Raw genomic sequence first — 23,481 nt, 5'->3', positions numbered from 1 at the left:
TGTAGCTGAATGTTATACAATAAATGACTGATTTGCAGCAACAAGTACTGTATAAGTCAGTCAAGCATCACAGAAATTTGCAAATAAAAAAAACTTGGTCCAAAATAGACCACAGACAATGTTTCAGTATTTAAATTGTATAGTGCTGCAAGGATAGCAATATTTTAAAACAATATATAATTCAATCAAATACCTGGGTTTATAAATTGCTAAGTTCCCTTACCTACATAATAATTGTTTTTCTAGTGAAGTAAAGATCAAAAATAAAAATGCATGTATCTTCATTATTTGACATTAAAATACTCTTTTTTGGCAAAGAGGCTGAATAATTGTAAAATTATAATTTTGTAAAATGATCACAAACCCTGTATTGTGATACGACATGATAATTTTATTCCAGAATACCACCACCCAAGCATCAGTGTTCAGTATTAAGTAAATACCTTTTTAATACCGGTACCTATGTATGATAAGCCTACATCATATCATGATTTTAAGGCATCAGATCACATTCACTTGGTTCTGAAATTGACAGAACTTAGATTTCCAAGTAGGCAATTATTCCATCTCTGTACCCTTTGATGTGAAAGGTTATCTTCCTTTAAGAACTATTTATCTTCTCTTGTTTGCAAAAACATAATGGGAAATGTCAATTGACCATTTTAAGAGATTTAGCCTTGGAAATTAAGTCATTTGTAAAACAAGGCTAAGTGATTTTTTTCTTGAGCTTTTGGGTCAAGAGTTGTTGTAGAGAGCCAAGAAAATATTATCATTGGTTTCTTATACATAAGCTATTTTGTAGTATTGAGGAATCAATGTTTTTTTTTCTTCCCATTTTTGGCAATGTTGGTATTAGCTGTTAAGTCCTTGTAGGATGTGACCTGATATAATGTTGTTGTTGTTGTTTTTGTCTTAACTCATCAGTCATCAGTTTGAATTTCTGTCTTCCTTGAGTTACACATGATGGATTTAAAAATAAATATGAGTATTAATTATTACTAGTTTATGTTCCTGTCTGCTACCAAGGTACAAGTATCAATTCCAGTCATTACATGCCGCACATGTTTAAATACAGTCACATATTAATAGCCAGTGGCAGTTCAAAAAACTTGTAGATATCTGAAAATTCAAGATATTTAATGTCAAATTCATGATCAAGTTGGGACCACCTTATAACTTAGACACATCTGAAGTATTCAACATTAACATATTTGTTTAATTGTGTTAACATAAAGTGGCATTGGAGTCCCATCCAAAAGAGTGCCAAGATATACCGTAAAAGCACTAGTTTTTATGGGGGTTAAATTTTTGTTGTAGAGACCCAAAACTTCATGTCCTCAACGATATGTTAATATTTCAAAATACAATATCAGGTTTATTCTTCAACCATGAAATCAAATTCCCACAAACCCAATATTCTTTCCTCAAATCATGAAAGTTTAACTCCATGAAAAATAAATGATTTTATAGTACCTCTTAAATTGTTTTTGGTTAAATTTTGGTTAAAGTTTTGGAGGGGGCTAATTGACTAAAACATAATATTACTTACTTAACAAAAAGTACATGTATCACACAGAATTATGATTAAAAAATACATGTAAAAACACACCTTACATTATTTCTAGTTGAAGGGACACAAACATGAACAAATGCTGCCTCAGAAACAGACTGTCTGAAACAACAGTCACCTCCATTCCATGAGGCTGTAAAACTGAACTGTAAAAAAAGAAATAGATCTGCTGTTGCATATTTAAAAGACTTTTTTTCAAAACAAGAAGGCAATAAGTATAGTAGTTTTGGCATTTTGAATAATTATCCATGATATTTGAGTACAGTATCTAAAATTGTAAATTAAATATTTAGGTGAAAGGTCAATTTTAAAATATTCTATAGCCTTCTATGTATTTTGTGGATCACCAGTGAAGTTACTTTACTGGTACATTATACATAAATTATTGATAAACTCAGAAAACAAATGATGTTGCACATCCTGATTGTAATTTGATATGAAATATATTTAAAGAAAAGAAAAATTAAATTCTTCAAAGAAGACTTTCTGAAGCATTGCTTGCTTGATCTATTAACAGCAACAATAGTCTGTATAGAGTTAGAATAGATATGGCACCTAAAAATTGCTCTGAAGAGACAATACCATGATCATTATTTTGTAAATAATTCACTGCATGACAAATATGATACTGAAACCTTTTCCAAGAAGAATGTATCATTATAGAGCAGTGAGCCACCAGCATTTGTGATATATGTAGAATTTCACAAAGATTCTGCTCTGGTGTTATGCTTGGCATTGACATATTTATGTTTTTTTTTTCACAAGTAAAATGTAGTATATCAAAAATCTACCAGTAAAAAAAAACAAAAAGCATTACAAAAAAAAAAAAAAAAATAGATCATCTTCTCTAATAAATTTAAAATGTTGACCTCAATAATCAAAAACTCTTCAAAACCTCTCACATGTTGGTATGTGAAACTTGTCTTAATTAAAGCATTTTATTAAATCCGTTGCAGAGATAAAAACTGCCTTATTTTTTGGCTGTGTTTGATGTGTAATAAGCCTAATTGAATGAGATGAGTGAGAATCAAGAATCGTGGCATTTCAGAGTAATCTTTATGTGTTTTATTCATCCCAGGAACTTGTGCTCCAAGTTTAAATTTTCTATAAAGTGGCCTTTTTTATCAGAAGCATACAGCATTAATTAAGAATTATCCAGAGACTGGAGTAAAATGCTGTGGTTTGCAATATTAATATTTTCTCTCTTTTTTTAATGCAAGTTTATGATTATGGTATTTTTGTAGTGTACCTCCCCCTAAAGATTTGAAAAAGCTGTTGAAATTGATATTGGCAGGAACTGCTAAATGGGTTTTATTTCCAGAACAATCTTATTTTAGAACCTTAGATTTGTTTGATCACAGCACTGCTGATTTTCCGTGCAAATTTTTCGCAATATGCAATCTGTCTACAACATAAAATACTTTTACTTTAAAATATAAATCATTAGTACATTTTCAAGAGTTAACTGACTTTTATTAATTTATCATACTGTATAATTTAGTATAAAAAATGAAGATGAGAAATAAGAACTCAAAAGATTTTTTTCTTTATATAATTTCAAAAATATATGCTTAAAAACTTTGAATGTTGAGGGAAAATTTTACTGCAGATGCTAATATTTACATTTTAGCTTTGCAGTAAATTTTATAACATCTTGAAATACCAGACGTGAAACCAAAACAAACATAATTTCTCAGATGTACACAGTTTTAAATAAAACCAGATATACTGTCTTTTTTATAAACTAGGCAGTTGTTTTCCCTCAGTTTCGTTGGTATTTTTATACAATTATTTCAGCACCTTGCGTTTTCTTATGATTCATGGTGATTTTAAAAAGAAGCAGCCATATGTAATGTTGCATAGTTTTTGGATCCAAAGATTTCCTTCTTCAGATTTACATGCCCATTTGTTTATGTAACAACAAACAATTGTGTCATTGAATCTTGTGAAAAATCTCAGGAATTCTTTTCCCTTACAAAGTTATCATTGTAAGGATAATGACATGCATACAGATTGATAAACCTTGCCTCCATGTTTAATTTGAGTAAATTCAAAACGACATTCTCATATAAAATATAGACATCTTACATTCATAATCTTGATCTGAAAATGAGTAATGCATGTAGTCAGTTAATTTTTGATTGACATTTAAACTGTTGCATGATTTCTCTTCGTATCTTTCTGAATGTTTTTTAAAAAGAGTAAATTGCAAATGAGAGGGAAAAATAAAGAGATCTTTCAATTGTCCACACAATATAGGCTCTTTTGCTCCCTAAAATATCAAAAGGCTGAAAGACAAGGATCTAGAGGCGTAACACATTATTTTTCCAATAATGAGTCGCCAGTCACTAATTCTTGTTCTCTACAATGGCACAGGGATAGGAGACATGAAACAGTGACTTTGATCACCTTTGGGGTATCCCATGCATTTCAATTATTGATGAAGTAACTGTCATTTGTAGCTGTTCTTGATGACTTTATACAAGAATATGAGTAATTAATTAGGATGAAGGACTCTCTTGTAGTGTTGTCCATTGCTTTTAGCAGGTAAGAAATAAATACATTTTGTGGAATCTTGAAGATCTTGGTGCTATATTCAAGTAAGGCATTAATTTGTTCTGTTGCATGCAGTTGTTGAAGTTTAGAAATTTATGGGGTAGTTATGCACATCTGAATGCTAGTTTTTCACAGGAATAGAGCCATAATATCCTGCTAATCTAAATGAAAGGATCATGGAATAGTAAAGAAACTGTCATTTTTATGCAAGCAGATGTTCATGATGAGCATAATAATTAAATACTGGCACAAATTTAAAGGTTTTTTCCCCCTGAAGTCAGTTAAAATATCAAATCTATTTGCAATTAAGACATACTAAAAATTTGTTTGATTCTGTACACTATAAAGGCGAGTGGAAGCAGATGTTGTGGGTTGTTATTTCTCACACAACTTTCAAGTTTTCTTCAGTAGCCAGCTACTTGACTCAGATCTTATCTAATGTGTTTGTAATATGCTCTAAATTTCCCCAAACCTTTGTGAAAACAGTAATTCTAGCAACTTGTCAGCAATGTGTTTTTTTCTCAAAAGTGCAAAGTAATATAAGCTCAAAATGGAAAGTGGTCATCCAAATTGGTAGAAATCAGCTATTTCTATAGCTGTTGCTCATTAAATTCTGTAAACTGACATTTCATTTTTTTTCTCACAATTTTGTAATTTATAATTTTATGAAACTTTTGAGTAAAGGAACTTAAACATTTTGATTCCTTTACTTTTAATACATGTATTTCATTATTCGGTATTAAATATTCCAATTTCATGAAAATTTTAATATCCCCCACCAGTTGCTTAAGACAAATGTGTGATTTAAATGAAGTTCTAAGGAGTATACACCAAAAAGATAAGAAAAAATACATATTTAGGAGGATGTTGCAGGATGTTCTCCAGTGTTGATAGGTGCCAAATAATGGAATCTCACCTGTACTATAAGCCTGAAGATTTTTTTTTTTTTTTTTTTTTTTTTTTTTTTTTTTTTTTTTACACAGCTGTAACTTAACTATTGGAAGTTATTAAATCATATCATCCCAATTATTATCAATTAGGTTGGTCCTTTTTTCCTCACACAAGCTATTCCTGTTAAGACCAGATTATTACACCTAATTACCATTACTAATTAGGCTTAAGAATTGCCCTCAACATTTTTTTATTCATCTTTTGGTAGGGCATTAGTTACAGCCTGTACCACAAAGATTACAAATGATTCAAAAGACCATTTCATTGATTTATCCTTTTTTTCTTCCCTCTGTTGCTATACATTCTCAGTAATCCGTGGGGATTTTCAGACGAACCTTGCATGTCATCATTAATTTCATAATATAAGACTTTTTTGATGAATATAACAGCTATTCTCTGTTGTCATTTTTATATCTATTTATTTACATGAGGCCATATTGTCTAGTCCAGGGGCTTCCAATTTCATTAAGTATATATTAAAAGGATTTCTTCCCCAAAGCAACAAAAATATTTAACTGCTATCTGATGATCCCATTGTAGCCTTAGTTTAAGGCCAGACTGTTTACCTCGTAAAGTTGTGGAAGACAGTGACACCATGCAAGCAATTTACTTAGGAATTAATTGGAGTCCCACTGGATGACAGCTACAAAACTGTTAATTCATTTAGTGTGAAGCAAGAAAAAGAATTAAGTTTCAAGAACTTTATTTTTAGAATTTTCAATCAGAACTGACAACAATAACCCACATTGATCATCACAGAATATCGCTCTTCTGACACAGTCTATGGTTTTTTTTTTTTTTTGGTTTTTTTTTTTTTGTAGAATTACGAAGTGTTGATGTATGTAATCAGAGATAGAAATGGTGTAGCAAAAGATATATTTTCTTTGTTTCAGCGTGCTTATAGTGTAGCTCTTAGACATGGAAAAAAAACAAGTTTATTTTTCTTAGCAGAGATGGATAGATGTAAAAGAAGTTAGATCAGTTGGAAGATGACATGGCAGCCAAACAAGAAAAAAACATAATTTTACGCTGGTTTACAACATGTATTTCTCTTGACGCCAAGGTGTAAGAAGTAATTAAAGGGTGGTCCTAAGTTAGAATAACAGATGCACTGGCAGGATTCTCAAAGAAAGAAAAACAGCTTCTGTCGAGTAAAAATGGATCATGGAACAAATATGAAAAATGTCGATCAGCATATATATCAAAGAAACTGTCATTTTGAGAGTCATGGTTATGTTTTTCTAAGCCACAGAAAATATAGCCAATTGGGCAGATGTAAAATTAGAGTACAAGCCAGGTTTATCTCTAAAGGTTTAGAGTGTAATGCCAAATATTTCCTAGATTTAGGGGAATCTAATAAGTAACATAGATACTGCACAAATTAACATGTTTTTTAGGTAATAAAATGTCACTTTTCCTGAACTTCAGCCCCTGCCAACAGAATTAATGAACAAAGAAAGAGCTGTTTGTTTGATGTCATTTCTGTCTGTTTAAGAACCATTTTTTGGTTAAAGCATGTTTTCCCATGTCAATCTGACACTTCCCATTGCAGAACTCGGCTGGTCGGAGAACAGTAATGGCCGTAGATGTGTTTATTTCAGCCATTTACTCATTAAATCATAAAAGCCAGTTTACACTTTGGTTCTGATGATAACCACATGCCTAGCATATTGTTTGATACACTTTTGGTGGAGATGTTTATTTTCTTTTTTAGACAATATAATAACAGCAGGCAGTAAGGTGACTGTAAGGTTCATGGCTGCCCTGGGTGATATATGGTCAGTTAGGAGTCCATCAGCTGAGGCTTAGGATGATATTGGTAAGAGTCTCGAGGTCAATGCTACTTGAGCAACCAAGGAAGATTCTTATTGCATGTATGGTACAGACACTTGAAAACCAAACCCAACTAAGACTATAAGACTATGATTTAAGAAGTGGGAAATAAATGGTCTCCTATATATGTAATGGATATATGTCGAATACTGTTCTATATGAAAAATTATCAGACTGTTTGAGGCCCGTTAGGGCCGAAAACAGTCTGATAATTTTACATACAGAATTGTATGAGGCATATATCTTACTTAAAACATTGCTATTTAAATGTCCAAAAGTTACCTGGAGGAGTCCGATAATTACACAATAGGAGTTCAGCCATCAATAGTTTTCTACCTGAAACCATCTAATTAGTAGACAAAAGAAAAGAGAAAGTTTTTTTTCTTTAGACAGTAAAACCAGTGAGTGAACTTTTTTGTTTCATTCATTCATTCAATGGCAGTCGTTTCGCTTAGCAGGAACTATGCACAGTGGTCAGGTGATGAAGGATTTTTTTTATGATTCGGAATATTTTTTATTAAGTGCGTTTGACATTGATACAAATACAGTGTTGGATGATATCTTCAAAATGCATTTAAAGTAAAAACGCGGATTTTTATCTAAAATTTTGATTGGATGATATAATGAAAATCTTGTGTTTTAAAAGTGCGGTCATTGGCGAACAAACCTCGTTAAATGAAGAGATTCGCAGACTGGTTCTTTATCAGAAATGGATTTAAACTGGCTTATTCACAGTGCTGTATAGAAAACGCTTTGCAAAAAAACTGAATGGAAAGTGTTACTTTTGAGGAAGGTTAAAACTCCAGTTTCTTCTTCTTGGATTTGCTATTTTTAACAACTGAATTTCATCGCGTTCACTTTCCCTGAATTTTTTCTCCCTAATTTTTTTTTGGTTTCTGGACATATTAAACCTTGATTTCACTCTAGTTGTTGTTTTTTAACTACTGTCTGATTTTGTTATCACTGCCGTCCGATAATATATTATTGGACTGTTAATTATTATTATCGGACGGCTACAGGTAAATTTTTAGACTGGAAGAACAAAGGCATGACGTCACAGCAATGTTTTAAATATATATATATACATGTATATATATATATATATATATATATATTATAGCTATGTTATTAATGAAAGTTACAAACTTCAGACAAAGCAATACAGAACTCTGTTTTTTTGTTGTTGTTGTTTTTTTTTGTTTGCCTCGATGCCAACGAAATGCAGTTTTGGTGTACAGATTTGCAATTTTTATAGAAGTTGAAAACATTTCTTCAACTTTATTGATCACTGACTACAATTATTAATTCTGTACCCAATACATGTGTATCTACAAAAATAAATGCTTCATAAGGATTTTAAAAAACAAAAAAACTTAACCCACATTGAACTATTCCTTGAACATGCAAGATATAAAAAAAAATATAGAAAGAACAACACGGAGTGTATTCTATGTTTGACAATATTGTTGGTCATAAAATTTTTATGATCTTTCCGGCAGGAGCAACAAAATTAGATGGTATTGTGAGTGCATTAGGAAATGTGCTCTCTTTTATTATTTCCATCGTAGGTATTAAGAACATATTACACTCAGACATGTGAATCGGCAGCATTGTAAAGCCTATTGAATACAGCATAAAATGTTAAGATGGCCGACTTCCTTTTGATCTGCAGTGATGAATGATTTTGTCAGCTGATATGGTGGTTTGTTGTCTTTTTTATTCATTTTGTTTTGTTTCATTTATTGCTGCTTAGTAGCTTTATTTCTCTTTAGGTGCCAAACTTGTCAGAATTAATGTCAGTGAAGGGTACCTTATAGTTATAATAAGTAAGTTCTGTCCTGTGTATTGGTTGCTGGAGGATTTGGTTTTTCATCCATTATTGATACTGTTGTCACATTGATGAAGAAAGACATGCACAAAAACAATCTGGTGCAATCTTCTGGCTTCAAAAAATGAGCAGTGTGCTAGAGTTTTATATAGAAAAGTTCTCTTTTTCTTGCAGGTTTTTAAAGTGTTTTGAGAAAGTGATTAAAATTTTTATAATCTGTTCACATTGAAAAGTACAAAAGCATGACAATGTATTTACAAAAATTCAGGTAATTTCTATTAGGAATCTTTTTTAGCGATGTTATATATCCTGTAAATTTAACAGATGGTTTCTGAGCTTCAAGATGGTAGACACCTTGTTGTTTTCAAGAACAATGCATGAGTTCTGGGTTATATTATGAATTTTATCAGATGCTTTCATTTTATTTTTTGTTCTTTTATTGGCAGTTATCCTCTTTTCTATTTTTTTTTAATTTGAGTTTTTTCCTCTCCAAAATTTTAGCCTAAATTTATCATTCTGCTAATACAAGAAGTTGTATTATTATTTTAATTTTTTGTACCAAACAATATATGATAATGCAAGTAAATTAGCTCATGGTGAGAATAGTTGCATCACAATGATTATATCAGAGTTAAAACACATGTAAAGCCTCATTTCCAGACTGAAAATCAGAGAGGGCCAATCAGAAATCTGACATGGCAACAGGCTTATCTCTCCTTCCAATCCTAGAGAGCCAGAGATATAAATATTGAGATTTTTTCTGAAAGAAAAATATCCTCACTTGAAGATTTTTAGGAGGGAAATATGTATTTTCCAACATAGAACAGATGTGCATTTGTAGGGAAAATACAACTTTCCAGATGATATCAGTTCCTAGCGTGTTATTGTTTTCTCTCCTCTAGAAGTGGGTCTGTTTGTAACTCTATCCTGGTCAAATAAATAAGAACAAGAAAAGGGAATACATATATTGGGGAGTGGGGAATATCTGATCTCATTGGCCAGCTTACTTCTGAGGTTGAATCAGGACACTCCGCTCTAGTTGTTGAATCTGTAATGGCATTTCATGTGAAGAAAATGACTCTGAGGGCCACTGTGATTAAAGAATAAAGTTTGTGTGGAATATCTTTTTACGTCTACTTTGATTTACTTTTGAAGATCCCAAGTTGCTTTTTTTGTTGTATCCCTTGAGAATGACATGTGTGAAGAAAATGATAAGAAACTTCAAGGAATTTTGTTAAAAGGGATGGCTTCAGACACCATGAAATTATCAGGTTGGTTTTTGACAATTTTTTTTTATCATCCTTTCTTGAGCACTTAATTATTCATCTGTATTTTATTGATGGATTTAAACAAAATCGATTTTCTTTTTTGGTGGCTAATTTATTAGTTAAAAATAAGCTTATATTGGTATATAGCTAGTGCTTATAAATTGCTTTCTGATTGGTACTTTGTTTTAAATTATTCTGATTCAGATAAATATTTGCTTACTACTTGAAATGTGTGTTGCAAAACAAAAAGTAATTTCATTATAATAGATATTGGTTTTGAAATTGGAAAAGCTATAAAATATTGACACTTTATTTTCAATATTAATAGATTACATTCTCATATTGTGATCTAGCTACTGGTACTTCAGTTTGGAGATGGGGGTCACCAGCCTTTAAATAAATCTCACTTGAGATGATGTTTTTAAGTAATTGATCCACAGTTATCATGTAGGGATGAATTGGATTCACAATGAAGCAGTCTTGTAAACTTCACTTTACATTCATCATTGGTGATTGTATAAGTAGAGTCTTGCAGACTTCCAACAAGTAACTTCATTAACTTTTTAGCAACAGAACTTTTTTCTGTCAAATTAAAAAGAAAATCAGGAAAATAGGTTAAAAAAAATCCCAAGATCAAAAGATTAAACTGATAAAATATTGTTTTTTATTTTCAATGTTTGTTTAATCTAGTCCGTGAAGAAAGGAACACATATTCTATTTATTTTAGTAATGGAGGGAACTATCAGTAATTCCCTATGCTGTGTCTCTATCAAATTCTGTGTTCAAGCTAATCTATTTGGGATCCGTAGAAAAAAAGTCTTATCTAGTATTCTGTCTTTTTTCTAGGAAATACAATTGAATCATTTTCAAATGGTTCACTTTGTTCTGACAAAAATAAATAATGAATAAAAATGTTAGATTTATTGAATGTGAAGAGATGTAATGTATCGCCCTCACAAATTCTGATTTATTGTATTTATTCTAAGGTTGACATCATCTATTTTGATTAAAATACAAGTTTTGGAGGCTCTAAGCCCATTATCAAGGTTGAACAATCCTGCCTACTCTTTCCTATCCCAATGTGAAATTGTGACTGAAGATTTTGATCACTGAAAATGTGATCACTTCTTTCTCATTATGGGATGCACCATTTGAAAATTATTCTAAAAAAAAATCCACTGATGACCTGCTAACAAGTAGATAAACAGCCCCAATGAGGATGGATATTAAAAAATGCTTAAATTTGGAAAATCTTTGGAATTTTTTTTTTTTAATGTTGAAAATTTTAAATGATCCACTTGTCAGTTTTTCGGCCCTTGATTGTTGCCAGGAAAACATGTTCATTCTCAGAAATTATCTGTACTCCTATCTCCCACGAGTTATCTCCTATTTATATAACTTTTTATCAGGGCTTGTGTTTATCACCTTATCCTCAGGGGGTACTGTTTCTAATGGAAGGGCCCATCCTTCTCCCTAATCTCACAATAAGGCCCAGTATGCATGCTTGCATAATATCTCTGTATCTTCTTCTCACATATGTCTGGTATAATTTCATATTTAAAGTCTCATTCACCTTCAATATCTATCTTTTTTCCAAAGATTTCAAAACTTGATTTATATTTGGAAACTCACGTGCCTGTTTCCTGCTGAGCTAACAACTGAACATTGAATCTAAACATGCACATTATGTAAAAATATTGAAGGTATAACACTGGCTTCATTCATACAACTATACCTTATCAAGATCTTTTTAGCATATTCTATTAAATCATGCTTATTGCATTAAGTTAAAGTATGAGTAATTCAAGAGGCATAGTGCACAGAAGACTTTTAAAGATTTTTAGCTGAGGATTGAACAGCAACATTTTTGTTAGTCTGCTGGGGTTTCTGAGGATGGTTTAAGGTTTAAACCAATGTTCTTCACACACTTATATTTGAATGCAATAACCCCCCTTTTTTGTCCTTCTTAGTGGTGGCAAAAGTTAATTAATTTGATGAAAAGATGGCTTGTATCAGAGAGTTGGTGCTGTATCAGAATCTGGGTGCAATATTAATGATGCAGTGAAAGAATGGAGATAGTATTTGCATGTCAAGATCTGGTGTAATTACCTCTGGTATGCTGCAAGAGCAGTGCCTCTGTGAAAAGTATGGGATAGTAAATACATAAGAATTAATTAACTAGTTTTAGTGACCTTAATTAAACTAGTTAATGGAATGAAAGAATTTTTTCTATCTTTTTCTCAAAGGAACTCTGTGTCATTAATGATACAATGGAAGTATGATCGATGCACTGTAGGCACTAAAGATTGTATGAATTATTTGTAGTTATACATATGGATGATATTACCAGGCAGGAAATAGCTCCCGTATGGGTTTTAAAAAATAAAGCAACTGTCCAGTCCCAATATTACCTTGAACTTTATTGACTGTATTCTATGTGTATAGTCTTATCTGTAAAAATATAGCCTGCCAAAGAGGTATTTTAGAATTATTTTATGTCTCCCATTTTCTTACTGCCCTGGGTTTGCTCTTGTAGTTTTTAAGACTCTGGCTTATCCTAGATTAAGCTAAATGTCACTGGGATTAAGAAGTAAATTAATTAGTGGATCTTGTAAAGTTGCTGTGTTGCATTGGTACAGAAGCAGTTGTTTCTGATTGAAGAGCAAGCTCTATGTAGTTTTCATTCAAGATGTTCCTTATATCTCAAACATTAAATAATTTTTTAAAAACTCAAGTGCAGGTTCAGTATGCATTGAATGATGACTATACTATAATGAAATGCCCTGGTATGTCACCTGAAAAATAATCAGAAGAATATTTATTGCATTGTATTAGCCAGGTTATCCGTAATGTTGTATTTACTTAAAACTTAACCTGCTTTCATTTTTAGATCATTTATTCTTTAACCCCCCCCCTTCTTTTGAATAGAAAAAAGCTAGAAAAATGTTTCAGTGTAGAGGAAGAAACAAATGCATTGATGAAGTCCTCATTTTTCAAACTCAAATTGTCTACAGAAATACATGTGTATGATTATTATCAGTAGACACGTTTCTTTCACTTCTTTTCATGTTTTGCAGAAAGAAATGGGTGCATATCCTTTTAATCCGATCATATCCCAGCATTTACTGTGTTAAAGATTTTACAAAGATTATAATTTCATAAACATCATAAGAAATTGCTTAATTAATATCATTATACTAATTTTAAGAGCAGGGACCACCTGAAGCACGGAATTATCTAGATAACCCATGAAATAATCACACTCAGCAGATCACTGCAGCATTTATCTGATTATGTTTTAAAAATCAGGCTTTTAGAGTTCAGCATTGGTATCAGAAAATTTTCATACCAATTTTTTCCCTTTGCCTGAGATAAAAATAACACACATGTTCACCCATACAAACAGCAGTGATCTGTATTTTAGGGGCAAGCCATTTTATCTTTATACGATATGCATCATTTCAACCTGAAACGATGTGAATCAATGCTTAAGTATTTTATTAAGTTCATTTAAAGTCTAGTTTCTTGGGAATTTCACTTCCTACTTATTTTGACAGTGGATATTAGGAAATAGCAATTACCCTCAAGGAATCCAACAGAAAGGGCACAGGGGGCCCCAAGACTTTTTTCATTTTTATTTGTGTTTAATTCATACTTTCTGATAAACAGGTTTAACACTAAGTTTTTAAAGAAATGAATCTTAGGATATGATTTTAATGCATTTTGAATAGGTGATATTTTGGTCAGTTTCAAATCATCAAGAACTAAAATTATGTGTTTTTAATGAGGGTTTTCTATATTTGGTTTCAAATATTGCTAACAGAGGGACTCAACTGCAGACTGGCCATTTCTCCATTGTATTCTACAATAACAGTATACACACAGTTGCAAAAACTATCAAGACAGCTTAAAGCATTATTGGTCACAAAAGACGTGCAAAAAAGCGTTAATATCTGCCTATTTCATACTTGTCCATGTAAGTAGTCTGTGATATTATAAGCTGATAAACAATTGTATAAATCTAGGATATAGCGTGAAGCTGCATAGTCAGGACATTTTGGCTATAGTCATAGTTTGCATTGTATAAAAACTATAAACAGTCGCTAGAAGAATTTCACTGATATTTCACCTTGTGCTGATTTTTCTGATATTTTTGTGCCCAATATTTCACAGGAGTTTCTCTCAACCATCAGTAATGCTGAGGAAGAACAGTCTCTGTTTTAAAAAATCTTCTTTTTTAAGTTTAAAAATGAAAAGAAAAGAGAGAACAAAATTTGGAGGGAAGAAAGAAAGATGTGTGAATGACTAGAGACTGCCAAGAGAGAAGAAGCCCCAGGTATCTGAAGGTTTTAATGGCACTGTTCCTTACCATTATGCCAGCAGGCTCAGATGTAAAGATTTTCTTCTTAGATAAGTTCTCAGAGACATGACTGTTTATATAATGGCCAAGCTTGATGATTTATAGAGGGCTTACTGAGTTTTGTACAACCGGATGTAACTTTGGTATCTTTTATGTCAATTAAATGAAGTTTTACACAAGGTTAGCTGCTTATAAGCTGTTCCTTACAGTGATCTCATCTGAGCTATTAATCAGTGGAAACTAAACTACTGATGACCTTGGATATATCGAGGTTGTCTATTGCTCACAAGGATCCAAAGTACATTCCCAACTCATAATCTCATAAAGCATTCCTGAATTATTTACTGTTTATACCATAGTCATGATAGTAACTTGTAATTAAACTCTTCACACTTTAGTCATAAGAACTGAAAAATGACATTACAATAATAAGCTGATAAATTTTAATGCATTGATTGATTTCTCCTGTAAGCTTATTGAAAGCAATGTTCCTAGGAGGACAATTTAGTTTGCATTTATATTCTTTGGAACTGAAAAGAGGATTTTCCAATTATTGTATTATTCATTCCCATTGTTCTACAGAATTATTATGTCTGCCTGAATGGTCAATTATTTTCATATTCATAAACAAAAGGAAGCTCATTTTTAGCTGCAGAAGATGAGGTTTGTTTCACAGAAATCTTTGGCCACTTCCAAAAGAATTTTTTTTAGTCGCACGTCTTTCAGACAGGAATATTCCCAGTCTGCAAGATTTTTCGGGTCATACCGTACTTGGCTAATAATTGATCACCCAAATTTGTGAAGTTGCTATTTCTTCTATAGCCATCACAGAGATTGCCCCCTTGTTAGTTCCTGAAATGACACACTTTTTCTTGGCTGGTGTCAAATTGTCATTTTCTGGACTGAGCTGGCAAATTAAGCAAGGTCTGTGATGGGTCTGTTGTCATTTTTTTTTAGCTTTCCAAGTCAAAGGTTTGATGAAGATAACAAACATCAAGACACATTATAAACCAAATGTCTCTTTTGCATGACGTGATGGTAGAAAAAATACACAAATTGCAAAATTACAACAATAGTATGCTTTATGAACAATTAATGGTGTGTGTACAATTATTTGCTACATAAACCTAATGCTCTGTAATTGTCCTACAGGAATACTTAGTGGAGGACCATCATCCAAACACTCTGCAGTAGATCTTCACAACTTATACAAATTCTATCTCATTATTTCATTTTCATTGAAATTTTGAGCAGATGTATTCCTATCATGTAAAATAAGAACTGCTAGACTGTCCTGGTCTCTACCAGTTGAGGAGAACGACATCTAACAGACACTGTCCTTTGGAACAAATTGTTCTATAAATAGACAATGTTGTATGATAAAATTTACACAAAAACATAATTGAGAAGAGGTTAGATGGAAACGACCTCATCTGTCTGTGCTATCATGTCTGGGTTGTAGTTTTGGAAGAGAAATATGTTGAAGGCTCAGGCTTGCAAAAGATTCTCTTCGACTTTAAATTAATGTATTGGGACCCTGACTCGAGGTCATTTGGGCATGTTTAAGATCACCAGCAATAGAGGTGGAACTTTGTTTCAGTCATATTGAAAGCACATGAGATCAAGGTCATGCCTGACATGAGATCAAGGTCATGCCTGACTTGAGATCAAGGTCATGCCTTTCATAAAATCAAGGTTATATCTAGGTCATGCCTGACATGAAATCAAGGTTATGTCTGACCTGAGATCAAGGTCACTAGAAGGAACTGTGTAGCAGGGGTGTCATTTTATGAGATCACTCTCATGATCTCTGAGTAAAAAAGAGGTTATGGCTTTAATACAGATAGAAGTTAGGAATCAGTTCTGATTACACCAATCATTTATACTGGTTGTGATAGCCTAGTGGTTGAGTGCATGATTCATGATCTTGGTGCCAATTCACACATTAGGCATTTAACATAGGTAGGAACTATTCTCTTTAGAGAAGTGGACAAGCTTTTGCCTTCATCCAGAATCAAAACATGAAGGTTTGCAAAGAGAAGTGGATGAAGGTGAAAGCCTGTACTTTTCTTTGAAGAGAATAAGGAAGTAACTTCCTTTGCCGACTGCCTGTCATTTGAATTGAAAGTCACAGGTAGTATAACATTTAAAATGATTGGCAAAATAAAGATTCCTGGCTGCTGTGGCCATATAAAACTATGCATAGGTCAAAATTTGTTGCACTTCACCTTAAGCAGGTGACATCTCTATAAGGCTGAATAAGAAGTAAAACAACATGCAATCAACAAATCATTTTTATCTTGAAAAATCCATTTCAATGAAAGCCATGATTCAGGAAGGACCCTCTCATGCAAAGTTACCAGGTCTTTAACTTTTAGAATTTAAATACAACTTCACAAACATAAATCTCCATACCCTCTCTAAATCAGAAGAAGTATGAATCTTTTACATGTTTACACATATATATATATATATATATATATATATATATATATATATATATATATATATATATATATATATATATATATATATATATATATAATAGAGATAGATATTTTGACACCAATATGAAACTAAGTAAATTATATTAACAACTTTATCTGCTATGAGTTGACATAGATATGGAGATGGTTTTTAAAATGACATAATGACATAAGATTGATGAATTCTTACAGGTTAGAAGGTTGGTTACGACGGCCTATATCTATTTTGGTTATCTTTGCCACTTGAAATAATAAAATTTATGTTCTTGGAATTCCCTTGACATTAAAATGTTTCTCTCACAAATGCACACTTAATGTCAATTGTATCTTATTTTTAAATCGCAAATCAAAATTTACTTGTTTCTTTGAGTATAAACTGTATAAAATCTATAAAATTTAGATTAAATATTGACTTCAAATCTTGAACATCAGTGCTTGATTCCAATTTGGAGTATGTATAATAGCTATATTTCTTTTGTAATCTCTTAGTTCCATGAAATATTTAAGGTTTGGGTTCCATCAAAGATTACATTTGAAATAAGAAACAGGAGATATTTTTGCTCATTCTCTGATGCCCGCTTTGTGTTGAGTCTTTTTATCTAATATGAAAGTGTTACACGGGGTTTATTTCGTGGATCTAAATGTTGAAATTTCTGGTTTATGGAGTCTTTTATAACATTGTGTCACCACTCAACAGATGGTTTTTCTCCAAATGATAAAGAATAGAAACTAAATTTGCAAGAAAACCCAATATACTTTCTAGCCACTATCTTGAAATATGCTCACTTTTAATTGGTAAGATAAAGCATTTGTGTTAATTATATCATTCAATTTTTTGGTAGCTTTGGAACTGCTCTAAATTTCCCAAATGGTTTTATAGCTTTAAAAAATGTTGACTTTTTTGTCTAGCAGTGTATAAATGTTAGAAATATTGATTTGGGTAAATTGTTTTACGTATTTAAGCGCACTGATATAAATTCATCTCATTTTGTCTTTCATTCCAGAACCAGAATTGTCCGATGACAGAACAGCAATTGTCCCTTGGTTTCTTGGGAAAGAAAATGATGACAGGATGAAATTTCACCAAAGACTGGTTGCCATTAGTGCTTTTCTATTCCTGGTAGCTACATGCCTTTTGTTCTTGGGAGATGTACCTAAAACCATCCAGGGCAACCAAGGCATCCATCATTTGACATATCGAGAATCTCCTCTGAGGGGACTTAAATATGTTAGCAATGACCACTTAAGTATTAACAATAAAAAATGCTCCCTGTATGAACACTTGAATGCAGAATCTAATATTTCTCTGGTGGATTTGCGATTGAAGAACAACTATGATTTAGGAGCAGGAGGTGACTATATCCTACCAACCTTGACCCCAGGAAGAGAATATGGTTCAAAACTTCAACCCTTGAAGGTCATTGTGATGCCACATTCTCATAATGATGCAGGATGGCTGCGGACTTTGGAAGAGTATTATGTGTACACTACCAAAAATATCCTGAACAACATGGTAGATAAATTAAGGTTGTACCCCAACATGACGTTTGTGTGGGCGGAGGCAGTGTTTCTCAATATTTGGTGGAATGATCTGGAAGATGACATGAAAGTTCAGGTGCAGTATACAATATTAAACTTTCCTGTGGTATTTAACAGTCAGAAGAATGAAATTTAGTAAGCAGTGGTAGCATGATTCAACATTAATACAGTTTTCTTAAATATTTGAACTTCATTATTTAAGCAAATTTGTTCCAAAGTGAGATGCTTCATACATGTTTGATAGCTCAACTAAGATATTATTAGCTTTTCTAATCATAGAGTGTCTGGCATTTGTCTGCTATGTGTCATTTGTATTTTATGTTTTCAACTTCTTCAGAACCTGCTTGGCCAATTCTAACTAAGCTTTCTACAATTAAGTCTTCCTAGGGTGAAGGGAATTAAATATTTTCGAACAAAGAGCCATAACCTCTTTCAAAGGGAGATAATTAAGACATATTTAACATTTAAAAAAAATCTGAAGAAGAACCATGCACTTGGACAGAAAATAGAAAACTTGTTTGTTTGCTTCTTCATTGTTGAAGATTCATATTTGTTCACATGATGACAACCAGGGCTAGGTGGGGCCAGCAAGAGATCAAAGTTTTTAAATAGAAAAATATAGGAAAAAATATTTATTATAAGTCTTTTCTAAAGAGTATTGCTGCAGGTAGTGATATTAAAATAAATTATCTTCATGTATTTAAGATTCAAATTTATTCTTATATTGGCCTCCAGAGCAAGGATATGGCCACAATAGGGGACCAAATTTTGAAATAAAAAAATATATAAGGAAAAATATATTTTTTAATTATATTAAGAAAAAGAAGGGCTATAGTTAGTCATATTATTATGCAAGTATCCCCATGTAGGTTAGACTCAAGTATGTTCGAATCATGAATTTTTTGGTTAGGGTGCATGGGGTCACAATAGTGGATTAAATATTTACTACATGAAATATAAAGAAAAAAATCTTACAAAAATTCTCTTCAGAACAGCAGGGCAACATGAACATTTTTAATATTCAGCACTCCCATGTTTGTGGATTCAGTTTAATTTAAAAGTTTTGGCCCCTTGGGGCTAGCATGAGGACACAGAAGGGGGATCAAGAATTCAAATTTGAATATTAAAAAAGAAACTCTTTGAAAATAATCTCTTGAAGAAAGCAGAGCCAAGGTGACTCTTGTCAACATTGTGGCCTATAGGTCTCCTGTTAAAGAATGTTGAAGAAAAAAAATGAAATTCTTGCTATTTGAAAACAAAAAGATTTAGAAACAATTTTAATTGAAATACAAAAGCAAAGATAAAATGTTAATGGTAAATGCATATACATATATAATTTATTTTCAGGTAAGAAGATTGATAAAGAACGGACAGTTAGAGATTGTTAGTGGGGGATGGGTGATGCCTGATGAAGCTTCAACATCCTACTACTCAATCATAGACCAATTGATGGAAGGCCACCAGTGGATTATGGAAAATCTACAGGTCAAACCCAAAAATAGCTGGGCCATTGATCCATTTGGCCACTCAGGCACCGTACCATACTTGTGGAAAAAAGCAGGACTAGAGAATATGGTCATTCAGCGGATACACCAAGCTACAAAAGGCTCCCTGGCTCAGAAAAAGAGCTTGGAGTTTTTATGGCGACAACCTTGGGACATCAAGGGATCATTGGATATTCTTTGTCATGTGATGCCCTACATGCTGTATACAGTTAAACACACATGTGGGCCAAACCCCTATATCTGCATGATGTTTGACTTTCAAGTTCATAAAAGAAAATACAGGAAAACTTTTGCAGAACCAATTTCATTGAAAAATGTTCAAGAGCAAGCAAGGCAGCTTTATGAGCAATATCGCAGAAAAGCCAGTCTTTACAACTATGACACAATTCTAGTTCCGTTAGGTGATGACTTCAGATATGATTCAGCTCAGGAATGGGACCAGCAATATCAGAATTATAACATGCTTATACAGTACATGAATGCCAGAGAAGACTGGAGGATTGATGTACAGTTTGGAACACTCAAAGACTATTTTGAAATCCTCAGAAAATCTGAGAAGCAGAAAACAAAACAACATAATGATAAAAATTTCCCAACAGTCTCTGGTGACTTTTTCCCTTATTCTGACAAAAGCAATGCTTATTGGAGTGGGTATTTTACCACAAGACCATATGCCAAGAAATTCAGTCGAGAAGTAGAAAGAAATTTACATGCAGCCGATGTCCTGAATACATTAGTAACAGGCTATAGTCAAAAATGGAATGTAAAATACCATACTTATCATGATATCTCTAATTTCCTGCAACAGTCCCGGAGAAACCTAGCTTTATTTTTGCACCATGATGCTATCACAGGAACCGCAAAAGAGTATGTAATGCAGGACTATGAAAATAAACTTTTCCACTCTTTCAATTCTACCCAGAAAGTTATTTCAAATTCAGCTCAGTTTCTCCTGACAGGAGGAGATCTGGAGCTGCCCATGATACTGGAGCCAGAGGAAGTAAAAACATCATATGACTCAGTAACTAAAAAACGAGTGATACATGTTACTAAAACAGGAGTTCCTGTCATTTTGTTTAACTCGCTGGCAAAAGCCAGGGTAGAATTGACTTCTCTACTGGTAGACACTGATAAAGTTATTGTCAAAACAAGAGATCATGAAGAGATTCCCTATCAACTCAATCCAGTTTGGCAAACTAGTTCATCAGTCCATCATAGTGAATTTGAGATCATCTTTCTGAAAAAATTAGCTGCCTTATCTTTGGATGTTGTGTACTTATTTAAAGCTGAGGAAGAAATCAAGTCTGTTTACCCAGCAAAAATTTCTATTTTCAATTCCATGGAGTTTAACATTGCTCCAGAATTGGTGTTTGAGAGAGAAAAGCCCAGATATTCTGGAAGTTATCAGACAAATATTCCTCTTGAAAATGAGTACCTGAGAGCAGAATTTGATCCTAAGACAGGTTTACTGACAAGCTTGAAAGATAAAAGGACAGGAAACATAACCAAAATGGATTTGTCTTTCATGCACTACAAATCTCAAGGAAGTGGAGCATATTTGTTCTACCCAAGCGGAGAGGCCAAACCTCTTCATTTAGGGATTCCCATTATCCATGTAATGGAGGGCCCCTTTATGTCTCAGATAGAAGTTGTTCATCCGAATCTGAGACACAGTGTGAAGCTCTTCAGTCTAGCTGCTGAACAGGCCCATGGTCTCCATGTGCAGAATTTCTTGGACATGAATGGTAACATAATGAAAAACCTTGACGACTCAGAAATTATCATGAGATTAAATACTGACATTAGAAATTCGGTCTTTTTTACTGACCAAAATGGGTTCCAGATGATTGCACGTAAAAATAACCCTAATCGTTATGTTGAATCCAATTATTTCCCAGTGACCAACATGGGCATTGTAGAGGATGCCCATAGGAGACTGACTGTCCATAGTGCCCAGTCACATGGAGTTGCTGGACTTCACCCTGGGCAGTTTGAGGTCATGTTGGACAGAAAATTAATGTATGATGATGACAGAGGTCTCGGGGAAGGTGTACAGGACAACCGACCAACACAAACTGACTTTATAATACAAATAGAATACAGAGAAGACATTGCAACAGATACAGATGCTCAGCAGATCTCAAATCAACATAGCAGTTTAGAATCATTTACATTCCCAACCATTCTAAGTATGCAACTTAATGACTTATTACAGAAACCTATCATTAAACTGTTTACGTCTGTCTCCACAGACATGTTTAGGAAAGAATTCCTACCGGTGGCCTCCCCACTGCCTTGTGATATCAGTCTAGTGCATTTGAGAAACTTGGTCAACTCAGAACTAGACTATACTAATTCCAGTTTAGTGTTGCATCGCAGGGGTTACAAGTGTGGCTTCCCGACATTAGATGTACAATGTACTTTAGGTTCCTCAGTATCATTAACTTCCATTTTCAAAGACTTGTCTGTGAGCAGTGTTAAAGAGGTTTCTCTGACACACATGTATGATAAGCAAACACTTTTACCCAGTTCAGAATTAAACATTCCACCCATGGAACTCACAACTGTACAGTTTTCACTAGATAATTATAGGTAGCAGTTGTATGTTGAACTAGATTATTGCAAATGTTTTAACTTTGATGAAATATCTTGTGAATCATGATTTAATAGTACTTGGTGACTTATTTAATTGGATTATCTATTAAGGATTATTTTAAACAGTAAAACAAGTAAATCTATGAAGTCGTTATAGCAACAGAAGCTATAGAAATTTACATTTCATTTTAAAATCAAGCATTTCACTTAAAATATAAATGAAAGATATAATATAATGCAATATTTTCATTTTCATATTCATTTCTATGGTGATAAATTAGATTGTAGCTGTCAATCATAAATGTATATTCATTAAGATAAGACAGCCATATCTAGATATAGCCTCAAAGGCAGAAAGTGGACATATTATCATATTATTAGTGGGTTTTTTCTTTTTCTTTTTATATTTTCTGTTAGAATGCAAAAATTTAATGTGTATATTCTAAATATGAAAATTTCTTTGCACTGCAAGTATACCTATCTGTACAACCAAATAATGCTTGCTGTCCCAGCAACCCTTTAATTCATAGCATAAATTCAGAAATAAAGTGACCAGTTTTTAACTATTTTAATGTTTTAAATATTTGGCCTTTCATTTTTTTTTTTCATTTTTAAAAATATTTATGGTGCATATGAACTTAATAGGAATAATTATTGTACAATATATATGTATATGTATGAGAGTAAATATTTTGCATTATTGTTGCTGTGTGTGTTTTTAATTGCAACAAACAAAACGGTGTAAATTTTATTGTGTATACACATTTTGATCCTATTTTTTTTCCCTTTGATTCAAACATTCCACCCCATAATTAAGTTTTCATACCATCTTGGAGCTTGCATGGTCATGGTATTGTATGCAAGTTTGCAGTGTTATATTAAATATCAAATGAAATCATGTGTGATATTGCTACATATTTCATATTCTTATAATTCTTTGTATGGTTGTCATTGAACTGATACATAAAAATAAATGATCTGGAAAACGAA

At 32.6% G+C, this 23,481-nt stretch overlaps 1 protein-coding gene across 3 annotated transcripts in view; it reads left to right on the top strand.

The window, feature by feature from the left end:
- LOC133172915 (alpha-mannosidase 2x-like) overlaps positions 1 to 23,481 on the top strand; it is a 38,833-nt gene extending 15,352 nt beyond the window's left edge. The window contains exons 1-4 of one of the 3 annotated variants that reach the window (XM_061307767.1): positions 3,975 to 4,117; positions 6,792 to 6,896; positions 17,857 to 18,467; positions 19,739 to 23,481. In XM_061307767.1, coding sequence (XP_061163751.1) covers positions 17,925 to 18,467; positions 19,739 to 22,492 — 3,297 coding nt within the window. In that variant the 5' untranslated portion in view covers positions 3,975 to 4,117; positions 6,792 to 6,896; positions 17,857 to 17,924 and the 3' untranslated portion in view covers positions 22,493 to 23,481. Of the gene's footprint in view, positions 1 to 3,974; positions 4,118 to 6,791; positions 6,897 to 9,504; positions 10,010 to 17,856; positions 18,468 to 19,738 lie in introns of those variants that run through there. The other 2 variants (XM_061307775.1, XM_061307757.1) reach the window with 2 other exon arrangements.

This window comes from Saccostrea echinata, unplaced genomic scaffold (genome assembly GCF_033153115.1).
Source record: "Saccostrea echinata isolate AGI-Se365-2 ecotype Australia unplaced genomic scaffold, CSIRO_AGI_Sech_v1 ptg000002l, whole genome shotgun sequence".
Classification (NCBI taxonomy): domain Eukaryota; kingdom Metazoa; phylum Mollusca; class Bivalvia; order Ostreida; family Ostreidae; genus Saccostrea; species Saccostrea echinata.
The sequence above is the reverse complement of the archived record's forward strand: the minus strand, read 5'-3'. Positions and strand labels throughout refer to the sequence as shown.